The following is a 15,040-nucleotide window of genomic DNA, read 5'->3' on the forward strand; positions in this document are numbered from 1 at the left end:
AAAGATTGAAGGTGGGAGGAGAAGGGGACGACAGAGGATGAGATGGTTGGATGGCATCACGGACGCGATGGACATGAGTTTGAGTAAGCTCGGGGGGTAGGTGATGGACAGGGAAGCCTGGCGTGCTGCAGTCCACGGGGTCGCAAAGAGACAAGACTGAGCTTCTGAACTGAAACTGAACTCCCCGGTGTCAGGTCCTGGTCTTGACTTTCTACAATAGCGCCACGAGTGTGAGAGGTGGGTACTGCAACCCCCGGGTAGAGACGCGGGAACTGGGGCTGGCAGGGGAGAGTGGGTGTCCTGGAACGCCCCTGGGCGGGGCCTCAGACCAACCCCGCCCCGCTGGGCCGGGCCGGGCTGGACCGCGCGCAGGCAGTTCAGTCCGCTTCCAGCGAGCCGAACGGGCCATGGAGCCGGTGTCGCTGCAGGACTTCGTGTGCGCCCTGGACCCCGCCTCCCTCCCGCGTGTGCTGCGGGTCTGCTCGGGGGTCTACTTCCAGGGTGAGTGAAGGGCCGAGACCCCTCCGACCCCACAGCCTCGCCGCGGACCGGCATCCCCCGACCCGGACGTTGGAAACCTGGGGTCTGCGCCCCGGGGTTCGAATCCGACGCTGCCGCTACCCAAGCTGTGTGATTGGGGCCACTCTCCAACTTCTCCGGGCCACGGCTTTGGCCTCCGTGGAATTGGCGGGGGTGGGGGGTGGGGTGGGGGGTCGCTGACTGCCCGGCAGGGTGGCGATGGGAAGTCACTGAGCTCGGATACTCAGGTGGGTGGAACCGAGCCAAGCTGGGCTGGAACCGTCGGGCGCATTGCAGGAGGTCCGACCGTGCGCGGTATCGGCACTCAGGCGCTCGCGGCGGGGAGCTGTTGCTTGATGATTCTGAAGGGCCAGGTCAACCCTCCCCTCCGTGTACCCTCCGCTGCCCCACCTTGACACCTGTCTACGTGTCCTATTCTTCGGTCCCTCCAATCCCGCCTTTGCCCCTCTGCTCGGCATTGGGCAGTACTTGATTCGACCAGCTCTTCGGTTCGCAGCGGAAATGACTCCTCCTCCGGGAAGCCCTCCTGGCTCCTTGCACGCCCGCACATCTGCCCACCTGCCCGCAGCCCGCCTGGTTCACAGGGGTGGCGCACAGCTGGGGCTTCGTCAGTAGTCATTGCCTGAAAGATCTAGAGGGGAGGAATTGACAGGCCGTGAAGGTGAAGGGAGAGGCGGCAGCTCTGAGCGGGGGCGGGCGGGAGGAACTGTGGGCGGCTGGGTGGGGAAGGAGGAGGCGGAGGAGAGAGGGAAGCGAGAGTCTGGGTGGGGTGGAGAAGGTTCCTTCCTTCGAGAGCAAACTCCGCCTGAGTGCCCTGACCCATCCTGTTCCCTCCACCTGCTCCCTTGCTCCGCACAGGAAAGCGTTCTGAGGCTCCAAGTGGGGTCACAGATCAAGGCTGAGACACCTGAAGGGCCACCGGAGGCGGGACCACCACCAGGCCATGGGGCCCTGCCAGGCCCGCTTGGGAATCCCATTTGAGGGATCTGGGTTCAAATCTCACTCTTCCTGTCGCTGGCAGCTTCCTGCAGGCATCTGTGCTGCTTGCTCTCCTCCTGATCCCCCCGCCCCCCCCTCCCCCCCCCCCCCCCCCCCGCACTGTGTCACAATATTTGTTTCCTCATTCTGCTCCCCACCCCCACCCCGGGAGAAGGGAAGTGGAGGAAGTAAGGAGAAGAGAACCTGACAAGGTGACCGCGTGGGGGTGGGGGTGAGCTGGAGAAGGGCCGATGGTGATCCCGGTGGGACAGGTGGCTCTGGTCGCTGCGTGGTTCGGAGCCCCAGGTTGGAGGCAGACATCCGGGCCGAGTCCTGGTAATGCCTTTTATTACCTGATCATCTTGGGCTGCCCGCCCATTCATCCTTGCCAAGTCCTTACATAGGAACAAAAAGTCCTTCCCTCCAAGGAGAGAACTGGGCACAGCGGTGGGCATCGAGTCCGTCCCCAGCACCAGGGCTGCTGTTCTTACCAGCCCCGAGGGTCTGGAGCCTAAACTGTGTGTTGGAGCCTGAGTGTATTTTCCTGGGGGTAAGGGATGGGGTTTTCATCAGTTTTTCGGGCCCTGCTGGGGCTGCCCTCGGTGTGAGGTAGAGTCAGGTGGCCTCGAGTTTTGCCCACCTGCAGTGTCTGTCCTTCGTTCCGCAGGATGGCGGGGTGGGGGCCTATGCACTGCCCGAGTGGAGAGATCTTTATCAAGCACCTTCCATGTTCTGGATGCTGCTTTAAGCTCTTGAAACCAGGAAACATGGGGCTACTGTGCTTGAAAGTGGGGGCCCGGAACCCTGCCTACAGGGCCCACCCGCTCAGTGGCCTGCCATTCTCTCCGGTGCTTCCTTTAAAAACAAGTCATTTGAAGAAGAAAGTGCCAGTGTGGGTGCTGGCTCTGTGTGATCTCAGAGCCTCTCTGGGCTTGACTTTGCAGCTGTCTAATAAGGGAATTGGGCATCTCTAGTGGCTCAGAGAGTAAAAATCCACCTGCAGTGCAGGAGACCTGAGCTCGATCCCTGGGTGGGGAAGATTCCCTGGAGGAGGGCATGGCAACCCACTCCTGGTTTCTTGCCTGGAGAATCTCATGGACAGAGGAGCCCGGCAGGCTGTAACAGTCCACAGGGTCCCAAAGGGTTGGACACAACTGAAGTGACTTAGCAATAAGGCAATTGGAATTTACTGGGTGGTTTATTCATTTGTGACTTAAAACACCCTCTTTGAGGCTGAGCCTGTGCTGGGTGAAATGGATCAGTCCTGTTGTGTGAGTTAAGTTCCGGAGGCAGGGGGTTGTGACCACAGATGGGTACAGTCAGTGCTAAAAGCAGGCAAAGTGGCATCGATGCTGCCTGAGGACAGATGAGCCAGTGGGTGCTGGGCAGGGAATACAGGGAAGGGCATTCCAGGTGGTGGGAACAGTGCGGGCAAAGGTGTGGTGAGCGGCGCCTTGGGGGAACAGAGCCCTGGCCCCTGGCATTCGCTGAATGGGCGAAACTGAGTCTGTGTCTCTGCAGGCTCCATCTACGAGATCTCTGGGAACGAGTGCTGCCTCTCCACCGGAGACTTGATCAAGGTCACCCACGTTCGCCTCCAAAAGGTGGTCTGTGAGAACCCGGGGACAGGCCAGACCACCGAGCTCACTCCCAACTTCCAGGGTAAGGCGGGCACTTCTGCCTCCCTGAGTGCCCCAGAACCCTCCAGGCACACTCTCAGACCCACTGGACCCCCCGCACAAACCCCCAGCCCTCTGGGTTGGCCCCCATGGCCCTGTCACATCCACCGCCACCCATCCCCGAGGTGCAGATGACCCCTGAGCGCTCTGACGGTGCCCCGAGCTGGCATGGCTGTGTGCTCTCCTTGTCCATCTCTGATGACGTCTGCCTCTTGGCAGAGACTTTTCCTGTTTTGTGTCTTTGTCCACGTGCCTGTTTTTGTCTTCATCCCCACATTCACTCACCAAACATTTATTGAGCCTTGCTGCGCACCAGGCCTTGTGCTGGGGGCTGGGGATGCGCTCAGGATGAATCAGATACAGCTTCCTCCGGTGGGGAGCTTCCAGGATGGCAGGAGGGCAGCAGAGGTAGGCACCCGTTTAGCGAGGGCTCTGGGCGCAAGGGGCCTGCCTCAGAGGTCTGTTTGGGCTTCCTGGGGGAGGTAGCACCTGAGTTGGAGGAAGGATCCCAGCTAGAGGGAGTGGCATGTGTACAAAGCATAGTCACTGCAGGAGGTGTGAGGCAGTCTGCAGGCCCAGACGCTAAAACCAGCAGCCTGGATGGGAATTCCCAGGTCTGCCGGCTATGAGCTGTGGCCGTGGTGAGTTCCCGTGGTCTCTTTGCCTCAGCGCCGTTTTCTGTAATGAGGCAGTCAGGCTTGATGGCATCACCTACTCAATGGACATGAGTTTGAGCAAACTCCGGGAGATAGTGAAGGACAGGGAAGCCTGGAGTGCTGCAGTCCCCGGGGCCGCAAAGGGTCAGACCCGGCGGAGCAATGAACAGCAGCAAGGTTTGATGTGAGCATTGAATGAGTTGCCACGTATGATGCGCTCAGAACAGGGCTGGACTCAGAGCAGGGGCCCTTGGAGGGCTTGTTTTCAGTATGGTTTCCTGACTTTAGTCACTTAAGTACAGTTTTGTGAGTGAATGTTTTTGTTTTTTAGGACATGCACCAAATATTAGGAGTAATATTTAGATATAACGGGGCATCAGGTCTGTAAGGGGCCTGCTGAGGGCATGGGTTCCAGGTGAGGAGCAAGAGGTGGGGAGGTGAGTGGAAGCCAGACCACCGAGGGGGGCTTGTGTGGGCACTGATCCATTTCAGTCTTTATTTTGAAGCTATTAAATAGCCAAAGAGGGTTTTAAAAAAGGGAAGTGATGTGTTTTGTTTTCTATTTTGAGGATTTTTAAAAAACTTGAAATAATTTCAGACTTACAGAAGACTTCTAGAATTCCTATATACTGTTTATCCAGATTCACCAATTATTAAGCATTTTGTTACATTTGTTTTCTCTCTCTGTATATTATATATACATACCTTTGAACATATATTACTATTATATGTGTGTATATTTGTAATCTTTTTATCTATCTGTGTGTGTGTATATCTTTTTCTGAACCATTTGAGAGTAAGTTACAGACATGATGTCCCATTACATCTAAATATTACTCCTAATATTGAGTGTATCTCTTAGAAAACAAAGGCGTTCACTCACAGAGCTATAGTTCAGTGATTAAATTCAGAAAATCTAGTATTGATACAATACTACTGTTTAACCCACAGTCTGTATTCAGATTTCACCAGCTGCCCTATAATATCCTTGATAGTCTGGTGTTTGTCTTGATTCAGAATCCAGCCCCAGATCACACATGACATTCAGTTTGGCCTTCTTTAGTCTCCTTCAGGCTGAAATATTTCCTCCGCCTGCCTTTGCCTTGATATCAGTGTTTTTTGAAGAGTCCAGATCAGTACTTTTGCAGAATATCCTTCAAACCAAGTTTGTGTGCTGTTTCCTTGAATAGATTTGTGTGGAGGGTTTGGGGCAGGAAAACGCAAGAAATGATATTACCTCCGGACATGGGGTATCTTGGGCCAGTCTGGTAGCAGAAGAATGGACAGGGCAGGGGGCGGGGGTGGAAGGGGAAAGGGGAGGTCAGGGGTCATTTGGCCAGTAGCTCTTGGGTTCCTAGTTTGGGAAGGACAGTTGTGCTCACCCACCCAGGACAGGGTGATGGGAGCTAGGGTATGGAAACAGAGCAGTGCCGAGGTATCTGGGGGCAAAGATGGAAAACGTCAGGGGCAGGAGGGGCTGGGAGGCGGGAGAATGTGGCAGTCAGCGTGTCTGTCCTGTTCTGTCTCTGGTGACAATCCCTCTGTGTCTGTGTGGGAAGGAGCCATCCCCAGTCCTGCCCCTCGCTGTCCGCTCGATATGGTCACTTGCTGCCTCTAGTCCCTCAGCCCTGCAGCCCGGATATGTCAACGCTGGCCCACCTTTGACCCCTGTCCTCGGGATTCTGCCTGGTTCTCTGCAGCCAGACCCGGGTGTGGGGTTCAAGACCCTAGGCTGAGCAAAAGCCTGCCCCACCCTGACACCCTCTGCTGTGCCCCCACAGGCCACTTCAGCTCCCTCACTGGCCCCCAGAGCTATGGAACCCTGGAGGAGCTGGTCTATGCTGCAACCCAGAGCTCCAAGCTACTGCCCATCCGCTTCATGTCGACCCACAGAATCACCACCAAGGCCAGGGTGGTGCCTGAAGAGCAGCCCCTCAAGCTGGAGGCTGTGGAGATGCACGACGGGACCTGCTGTGCCCGCTGCGTGCTGGACTCCGGGGCCCAGCAGGTCCTTCTGCACCTGCCCTTGTCCCAGCAGGGGCCCTTCTGGAAACTGGAGCCCGGGCCCCCGCGGACCCTGCTCCAGGTGCTGCAGGACCCCGCCCTGAGGGCCGCCCTCCTCACCTGCTCCGCCTTCCCCTGGCGCTCCCTGACCTTGATGCCCCAGTATGAGGTCGAAGCCATCATGCACTGTGAGTTCCCGGGGCAGGAGGATGGGGGTGGGAGGCGGGAGGGACAGAGAGGTCCCAGGGGAGCTGCTCCGATGGACGATGCCCCTCTCCCTGTGGATAGACCAGGGATTCTGGGTGGTTTACCTGGTATATACAATGTAATGGAGTAAAGATTCCCCAGCAGTGAAAGTTGGGTGCAAAAGGAGATAGGAAAACAGGGTAACTTAAGTAAGATCCCATATAGTTTATAAAATTGGGCAGAAGTTGGGTTGTGTGCTTGTCCACTGCTAGGACAAAGAAACGGAGTGTTACAAAGTGAAACCTTGAGCCTTTGCTCTGGAGAAATGTATTTTCCTGTTCCTGGAGAGGGCAGGATTGTTGGTGAAGGGTCTGCTGTCTGGGAAAAGGCACTGTCTGGCTGAGTCCCCCGGCTGTTTCTTAGGTCACTTCTCAGGTGGGCTGGTGGCCGCACACAGAGGATTGGTGAAGCAGAGGCAGAACCTGCCAGGTCTGGCCGGTCGGCGGTCACGCTGGAGCAGAGGTAGAAGGATTGGTGTAGATGTCGAGGTTCCCAGGATACCCCCACCCCATTCTTCTCCCTCCACTCAAGCTTGGCCTCCGACTGGCCAGACCTCTGCCTCATCAACCCTGCTTTGGATGCTACCAGAAGCCTCACTGAGGACTGTCTTAAAAAACCTATGCTTTGTTTACTAGTTTTTTTTTTTTTTTTTTTTTTAATAACAAGTTGGCTACCTTGGAGAATGAGGCAGCTCAGGTAATCTAGAAAACATTCTAAAGGAAAAACAAAACAAAACCAAAAACAATATAATGAGCCTGCATGTGCCCATCTCCCAGCTTCAACCAGTTATCAGCTCTTCTGGCACAGAGCAAAATTCCCAACCCTGTGACCTGAGGGAAGTCATCACCACTCCTCGGAGTCTCAGTGTTCTCATCTGCAAAATGGGAACGTTCCCTGTTCCAACTTCCATGTGGTGCGACTCACCCAGCACAGTGGGTAGGCCAGTTTTCCTCGTTCTCTTAGAGTTTAATGCACTTGGCACTTTCAACACCAGGGCAGGATGTTGCCCAAAGTCATGTAGTCAGTGTTTTTCTTGATTTGACTTTATCTGTTCAAATCCAGAAAGGATTTGGAAAGACAGTTTATACAATTATATTCAAAATTCAATTAAAATTTTGAAAGTAAACTGGATATTCAGTGATATTAAGGAATTACCAAATGATTATTTCAATGTGATCATTACCTAGTTGTTATTAAAATTTTAATTATTCCTTCTTTTAGCAATACACACTGAAATGATCACAGATGGCAAGATATGATTATTCTGATTCAAAGTAACCCAGTGGAGGGGGAATGGATAGATGGGGGTATAAATGAAAGAAGATGGTTTAAATGTTGAAGCTGGATGACAGGTGCATAAGGGTTCACAATACTTATTCTACTTTTGTAAACATTTAAAACTTTCTATAATAATTTTTATTAATTTTTAAAGAGATTTTTTAAAAATGTAGATCATTTTTAAAGTCTTTATTGAATTGGTTACAATATTGCTTCTGCTTTATGTTTTGTTTTTTTTGGCCACTAGGCACGCATGTAGGGGTCTTAGTTCCCCAACCAGGGGTTAAACAAACACCCCCCTGTATTGGAAGGCGAAGTCTTAACCACTGGACCACCAGGGAAGTCCCTATAATAACTTTTTAAAAAGAGGTAGAAGGAAAGGAGTGGGTGAGGAAGTTGGCACAATAGGAAAATGCTGGTAGGAAAGAAAAGATGGAGACAGGCAGGAGGTCAGCAGGCCCAGACCTCTGAGGGGAGGAGGGCGCGGGCCCGGGCTGACCTCTCCGCTCCACAGTGCGCAGGACCGTCGTCAAGATCCCCTCCACCCTGGAGGTCGACGTGGAGGACGTCACCGCCTCCTCGCAGCACATCCACTTCATACAGCCGCTGCTGCTGAGCGAGGCCCTGGCCCGGGGAGGCCCCTTCCCCCTGGCCACAGAGATCCTGGAAGTTCCGGAGGGGTCCCCCAGCTTCCTCAGCCCGTGGCTGAGCTCCTTACAGAAGGGCCAGAGGCTCTGCCTCCATGGCGTGGCTTCGCCGCCCTGGCGGTTCTTGGCCTCGACCAGGGGCCGGAAAGTGCCCCGACACTTCATGATCTCCAGCGCCTACCGGGGCAAGCTGCGGCGGCGGCCAAGGGAGTTCCCCACGGCCTATGACCTCCTGGGAGCTTTCCAGCCGGGCCAGCCACTCCGGGTCGTGACCACAAAGGACTGTGAGGGAGATGAGCTGGAGAACCTGGGGTTTGCGTCCCTGGCTGTGGGTGACAGGCTGGAGGTGCTGGGGTCTGGCCAGGCCCTTGGGCAACATGAGAAGGACACAGATGTCTTAGTGTGTCAGCGGCTAGGTGAGCAGACTGGGGAGGAAGAGGCTGGGGAGGATGAAGAGGTGGAGGACCAAGAACAGATTCTGCTGCCCCTCTACTTCTCTGGCGGCTTTGTGGAGGAGCTGAGCGATGCCCGGCGCTACAGCCTACAGGACCTGACTGCCCAGTTCTCACTGCCCTGTGAGGTCAAGGTGGTGGCCAAGGACCCCAGGCACCCCGCCGACCCTCTGCCCTCCTTCCCGGGCCTGCAGCTGGAAGAGAAGATCCTGGAACCCTTCTTGGTGGTCAGCCTGGACTCCGACCCCGAGATGTGCTTCGAGATCCCTCCTCGGTGGCTGGATCTGACTGTTGCAGAGGTTGAGGAGCTGCCGGGCCAGCCGTCTGGGCCTCTCCCCACGGCCACAGTGGAGGAGCTGACGGAGGCCTTCTACTATCGCCTGCGGAAGCTACCGGCCTTTGAGAGTCAAGCTCCCCCGCCCAGGCCTCCGAAGAGTAAGGGCCTCAGTGAGCAGAAGAAGCAGATGAGCAAGGAGAAAGGAGTCAAGGTACCAAGAGAACCCAGCGGGCAGGGAGGGGCCCTCTGTTGGGATCATTCAAGTCCTGCTGTTCTTTCTTTGTCTGGCATGGCACTTCTCTTCCAGTTGTAGGGAACCTGCGGTTTATAAACGTGCACACCTGGTCCCTACTATTCCATCCTGACCATCCTGATATCAGTGTGATTATCTGTATTTTACGGTTGAGAAAATGAGGTCTCAGAGACTCTGAGATGCGCCCCAAGTTACACAGTTCAGGGGCCCTGAACTGGAGCATAGCATTGTGACTCCAAGTTCACGGGGCTCTTCCTGTCTCTGCTAACCCTGCTGTCACTCCCCAGCTCACGCTACAGCATTTTTCACCCAAACCGCTTTAGCAGCCTTTTCAACCCCTCCCTACCGATATCAGAATGGCCTCCCACATCTCTCCTGGTCGCTGAGGGGCCTCAGCCCCATCTTTTGAACCTTTCAGTGGCTCCCGGTTGCTGGGGGTGATGGACTCCCTTAACATGGTATCCAGGGTCCTTTAGAGCTGACTTCAGCCCCGCCTTCCCAGGCCGGTTTTCCATGTCAGCAGCCCACGCTCCAACTCCTGACGCGCCCTCAATATGCCAAGATTCCCGCCTCAGCACTTCACGCAAGCCAGTCTTTTTGCCAGGAACGTTCTTCCTCCTTTCAGACTCCTGGGCAAGGCTCAGCTTAGATTTCTTCCAAGGCAGTGACAGTCCTTCCTCCTCTGTATGCACACTGCATGCTGTATGTAGCCTGGTGTTGGGGGGCCGTGTCGATTTTTCTTTTTCTGGTTGCGCTGGGTCTTCACTGCTATGCGCACTCACTCTAGTTGCAGTGAGCGGGGGCTACTTGAGTTGTGGTTTGTGGGTTTCTCTTGTTGCTGAGCATGGGCTCCAGGCGTGTGGGCTTAGCTGTCTCACAGTTTGTGGAATCTTCCTGGACCAGGGATTGAAGCCATGTCCCCTGCGTTGGAGGCTGATTCTTAACCATTGGACCATCAGGGACGTCCAGTCATGAAGTTTTAATCAGTTGTATTTGGTCTCTCGGGCTAGAACAAGAGTTCTGTGGGGCAGGCTCCACTGACTCCAAGGCAGGCGGAGAAGGTGAGAAAAACTCACTGCCAGTGAATCTGAACAGAACCAGATTGAATCACAAGGGGGAAAGAACCGCAGAGTCAGAAACACTAAGTTCACGTCCCAGCTTCCTCACTCTGTGGCCTGTACCCCTTCTCTGGGCACGTTTCCTCACCAGTGAGCCTGAGATAACATTGATAAATCTTAGTGCAGTTTTGTTAGCCTCAGTTGGTAAAGAACCCGCCTGCAATGCAGAAGACCCTGGTTCAATTTCTGGATCGGGAAGATCTGCTGGAGAAGGAATAGGCTACTCACTCCAGTATTCTGGCCTGGAGAATTCCATGGACTGTATAGTCCATGGGGTCACAAAGAGTCAGACACCATTGAGCAACTTTCACTTTCACTCGTTGGGTGCTTACTCTGGGGCAGGCACCTTATATGGAGCACCCCCAGCCCTCACGACCTCCCTCTGAGGTGGGCATTGGCAGTTCTTTTTACGGTTGAGAAAACAAGAGGCACAGAGTTTACCTGAGATCACAGTTAGAGCTTCTCCAATGACTCAGCAGGTAAGGAACCCACCTGCAATGCAGGAGACAGGACACTCTGGTTTGATCCCTGGGTTGGGGAGGTCCCCTGGAGGAGGGTATGGCAACTCACTTCAGCGCGTGCGTGCGTGCACACACACACACAGCTGGCGCGCGTGCACACACACACACACACACACACACACACACACAGCTGGTGCGCGCACACACACACAGAGCTGGTGCACACACACCCCCACACACACACAGCTGGCACACACCCACACCCACACACACACATCTGGCAAGTGGCAGGCTGGGGGTTGAAATTGGTTCTGACCACATATGGCAACTCACTTCAGCGCGCGCGTGCGCACGCACACACACACCCACACACACACACACAGCTGGCAAGTGGCAGGCTGGGGATTGAAATTGGATCTGACCACATATGGCAACTCACTTCAGCGCACGTGTGTGCACGCACACACACACACACACACACACACACACATAAACACACACACACCACCGCCCCACCCCAGCTGGCAAGTGGCAGGCTGGGGGTTGAAATTGGGTCTGACCACATGGTCTGAGCACCTTCCTGCCATGCTTAAGGCGTGTTGGGGCATAGGGGAGAATGATATATATAAAACACACTTTGTAAACTGTTAACAAGCCTATTGTTTTGGGATGTGGCGAGACTTGTATTTTGTACTATGTAGGGAGGTAGTGGGATGGTGGTGGAAGTTAAAAGGTGACCCCGATAACTCCATGGCTGATTCATGTCAATGTATGACAAAACCCACTGCAATGTTGTGAAGTAATTAGCCTCCAACTAATAAAAATAAATGAAAAAAATAAATAAAGACTTTGGGCAAAAAAAAAAAAAGTGACCCCGAGCCATCTCAGCCCCAGAAGGGGCTCATATCTGTGGGGCAGTGGGTAGGGTAGTTGTTTTCTGACAAGAGGCAAGAAGAGACTAGGACCTCTGAAACACAGGCCCGTGACAGTGTTGGAAAGAATGCGGTCCAGAGCTGAGACCTCCGCCCCAGCCTTGGTTTCTTTGGGCCCGTTTCCTGCTTGTTGTCCTAGAACCAGCAACTCTCCCTCCCTGGGCACGAGTGTTCTCTGCTGCTCACCAGGGAACTGTACTGTTTGCTCCTGAAAGCATGGCGGGAAAAGCAGTGGCTTTCGTTTTGTTCTATTTATTTCTGGCTGCGCTGGGTCTTCGTTGCCGGGCGCGGGCTTTCTCGAGTCGCGGTGTACTTGCTTCTCATTGTGGTTGCAGTGGCATCTCTTGTTGCGGCACGTGGGCTCTAGAGCAGACTCATTAGTTGTGGTACACAAGCACAGTTGCCCCGTGGCATGTGGGATCCTCCCAGGCCAGGGATCGAACCTGTGTCCCCTGCAGTAGCAGGCGGATTATTAACCACTGGACCACCAGGGATGTCCCGAGCAGCAGCTTTTTAGAGGTCACAGACCTGTTCTGGGTCCCAAGCTTGACCTGGCCAGGGATCCCGTGAGGAGTGAAGTGGCACATTTTTCACTGAGCCTGGTTCCTTACCTACAAACTGGGAACTCAAACAGCTCCTCAGAGGATGAAATGAGCCGACATGCATACAGTGTTTGGCACATTGTGTGTTTGGCACATGGTAGGAGTTCAGTAAAAGTCTTCTTCCTCTGGGACGCTTCTCAGCCCTGCACTCTTAATTCTGAGGCTTTGTGACTACATTTTATTCCTTTGGTGACAGATCTGAAGGACAATGACTAAATCCCTGAGGAAAAATGCAGGGACATTTTCCTGTCTGGCCCCCAGTCCCATTATCCCTCATCCTGATCCCCTTTTCCCCTGCCAAAGAACATTTCAAATGCTTGTAGCAAAAACTCCTGGTGTTCTGAGATGTGCTACTCTGAAAGGGAAGTTCAGAGGGGAGCAGAGGAAGTGACATTTGGAGGAAATTGTATTTCGTGGACTCTGCCACCCTGTTTTTTGAGACCCCACTGACTTCTGCTTTTTCTCCCACATAGTCCTCTCAAGTCTCCAAATTGCAGGAACCACCTCTGCTGCCTAAACTCAGGACAAAGTCCTTGCCAAAGGTCACCCAGGACAGCTCCAATTTATATAGTGAGATTCCTGGCCGCAAGAAGGGCCACAGGCCCGCTGTGCCCATCACTGAAGATTCAGGTGAGTTCCCTCAGCCCCTCTCCAATCCTCGCTTCTCCCCGCCCCCACACCATTCTGCTGCTGCTGTGCCTCTGATGGCACCAGCCAGACCCTTCTGCAGTCCTAGTTGGATGCACAGGCCTATATGGGGTGAGCTTAGGCTGAAGGATCCTTACTGTCCTTCTTCTAGGGGCTCCAGGGTCTTGGCAAGCAAAATGACTTCATCCCCCAACCACCCTCCCCGAGGCACACGGGAATGTTGGCAAAGTGTACAGACACAACCAATTGTGGCTTCTGGGCTAGCAAGGGCCTTAGAGCGTCCTGACCAAACCCTCCCCTGTCCAGGGGGTGGAGGTGTCCTAAAGAGGGGAAGCAATCTAAGGCTGAAGTCCTTACTTACGGGATTCTTTTGCAGATGATGAACATGATTACGAAGAAATACTTGAGCAGTTTTCGAAAACCCTCTAGGCGCTGAAGGAACCTTACGTCCCAACTGCTGCTTCTCAGGGAATCTGAGATACCAGCTGACAGTTAGAGGCTTGTAGAGGACCTTGGACAAGACCTCTCAGAAATCAGACTGTGGATGAGGAATGGCCGTCTGGGGACTGACTGGAAACCTGCACCTGCTCCCCTCAGGTCCAGGTTCCTGCCACCAGGGCTGGCTTCTCTGGGCCCAGCATCCTGCATTCGGCTGTCAGCCTCAGAGCTTTGGTATCAAGTAGCCAACTGGGTTCTACTTAATCCTGCATCTGCAATACCAGCTGTCCCACTAGTTAGTGCAGAAAGGAATCCAAGAGACTGCCCACCTTGATGCTGGCAGGACAGTGCCTCCTGCCTCTTGGTAAAGGGGACTCAATCCTGATCACACGCTGCAGTGGGACTTTTTTTAAAACATGTACCACCCCTTCTCCACTCTTGTCTCCCACTCCCCATCCCCAGCTCTGAGCCCGAGGGACTGGGACTGTCTTCCTCATCTTTGCAGCACCCAGCACATAAACAGCTAGAGGTGACTATCCAATATTATTTTATTTTAAAACCAGAGAATAAAAATTACATGAGCTTCCGGAAAAATGATAATCATGATCACGTATTAAGTTGCATCTGTGTGCCAGACTCTACAAGCCCTATCTAAATTCTCAACTCTCTGAGGTAGACAATGGCAGGATTGTCAGCAGAGGACAGGATAGACAAATAGATGGTAGGAGTCTCCAGCTGAGGTGGGAGCGGAATAGAGGGTCCAGTTTCCACTCCTGGATTCTAGCATTACACCCGAGTGCCCTTCCTTTGCCTACTGCCATCCCTTCGGCTCTCTGGACCCATGCCACACCCCAGCACGGAGCTCTCCAGGTGACCCCTGCGCGGTGACTATTGCTGCTGGGCCAGTCCCCAGGACCTAGCACTCACTCTTGTCTTCACAGCAGTTCCCACGCCCTCCTCCGCAGACACAGTCTTACTGCACAGCGGACGCTGAGGAACAGAGCGCTCTGGGAGAGCAGTAGGCAAAGAAGAGTTCCTCCCGGGCACAGGACCCCTAAGGGTCAGGACCACATGCAAAACGGCAGCAGCTTTTACCGTCAAGTCCGCACTGGGTTTTGGTACCAAACTGAGTGAGGTCACAGAAGGGAGGCAGAGAGGACCACCAGTTTCCTCAAAAGGGCATTTCTGAGTGGCCAAATGCTACCATGAGGAGAAGGCAGTGATTTCCCAGCAGGGAAAGCTGGGCTTAAATGGAAAACATGGTTGAAAACCACATTGTGAATGTCTTACCTGAGCAACGGGGGCAGGCAGGGCGTGGACCAAAGGCAGACACCGCCCTCGGTGCTCGTCTCCTCTCCCTCTGCGATAAACCACTGGGCGGGGGGAGGCTATTATAATGAGGTTCGAGTCCCCCCAGCCCCCAGCAGTGGTCTCCAAAGTGAGCACACATGGTGACTGACGGGGAAACAGAAGAATTACAGCTGGTCCTGGAACAAGGCGGTCAGCGCACTGATCCCCACACAGTCAAAAATCCACATGTAACTTTACAGTTGGCCCTCTGTATATGCAGATTCAGCCAACTGCAGATTGTGTAGTGGGTACTTATTGAAAAAATCTGTGTAAGTGGACCTGCGCGGTTCACACTGTGATGTTCAAGGGTTAACTGTATTAGTATCCCTTCATATTTATTTTTAATATCCTTTTTCATTTCTAATTTTTGAATGTTTTGTAATATACATAACAAACTAACATAGTAACAGATGTAAATAACTGTTAAATAAAGGAATGTAACTTGGGGATGCATGCTCAAAAATGTATCAAGAGTTTTGAG

General features: G+C 53.7%; 1 protein-coding gene across 1 annotated transcript; it reads left to right on the forward strand.

Moving 5' to 3' along the window:
• Positions 1–376: 376 nt before the first annotated feature.
• On the forward strand, positions 377–15,009 carry THEMIS2 (thymocyte selection associated family member 2). Its single transcript, XM_065927564.1, has 6 exons — positions 377–501; positions 3,040–3,180; positions 5,635–6,045; positions 7,896–8,968; positions 12,597–12,753; positions 13,148–15,009. The coding sequence occupies exons 1-6, from the start codon at positions 408–410 to the stop codon at positions 13,198–13,200; spliced, it is 1,929 nt and encodes a 642-aa protein (XP_065783636.1). The 5' UTR covers positions 377–407; the 3' UTR covers positions 13,201–15,009.
• The last annotated feature ends 31 nt before the right edge of the window (positions 15,010–15,040 follow it).

This window comes from Muntiacus reevesi, chromosome 3, assembly GCF_963930625.1.
Source record: "Muntiacus reevesi chromosome 3, mMunRee1.1, whole genome shotgun sequence".
Classification (NCBI taxonomy): domain Eukaryota; kingdom Metazoa; phylum Chordata; class Mammalia; order Artiodactyla; family Cervidae; genus Muntiacus; species Muntiacus reevesi.

Coding starts and splice junctions, on each gene's coding strand:
- THEMIS2 (XM_065927564.1), top strand. CDS start 408: ATGGAGCCGGTGTCGCTGCAGGACTTCGTGTGCGCCCTGGACCCCGCC. Junction 6,046..7,895: donor GGTCGAAGCCATCATGCACT/GTGAGTTCCCGG, acceptor TCCGCTCCACAG/TGCGCAGGACCGTCGTCAAG. Junction 12,754..13,147: donor GCCCATCACTGAAGATTCAG/GTGAGTTCCCTC, acceptor ATTCTTTTGCAG/ATGATGAACATGATTACGAA.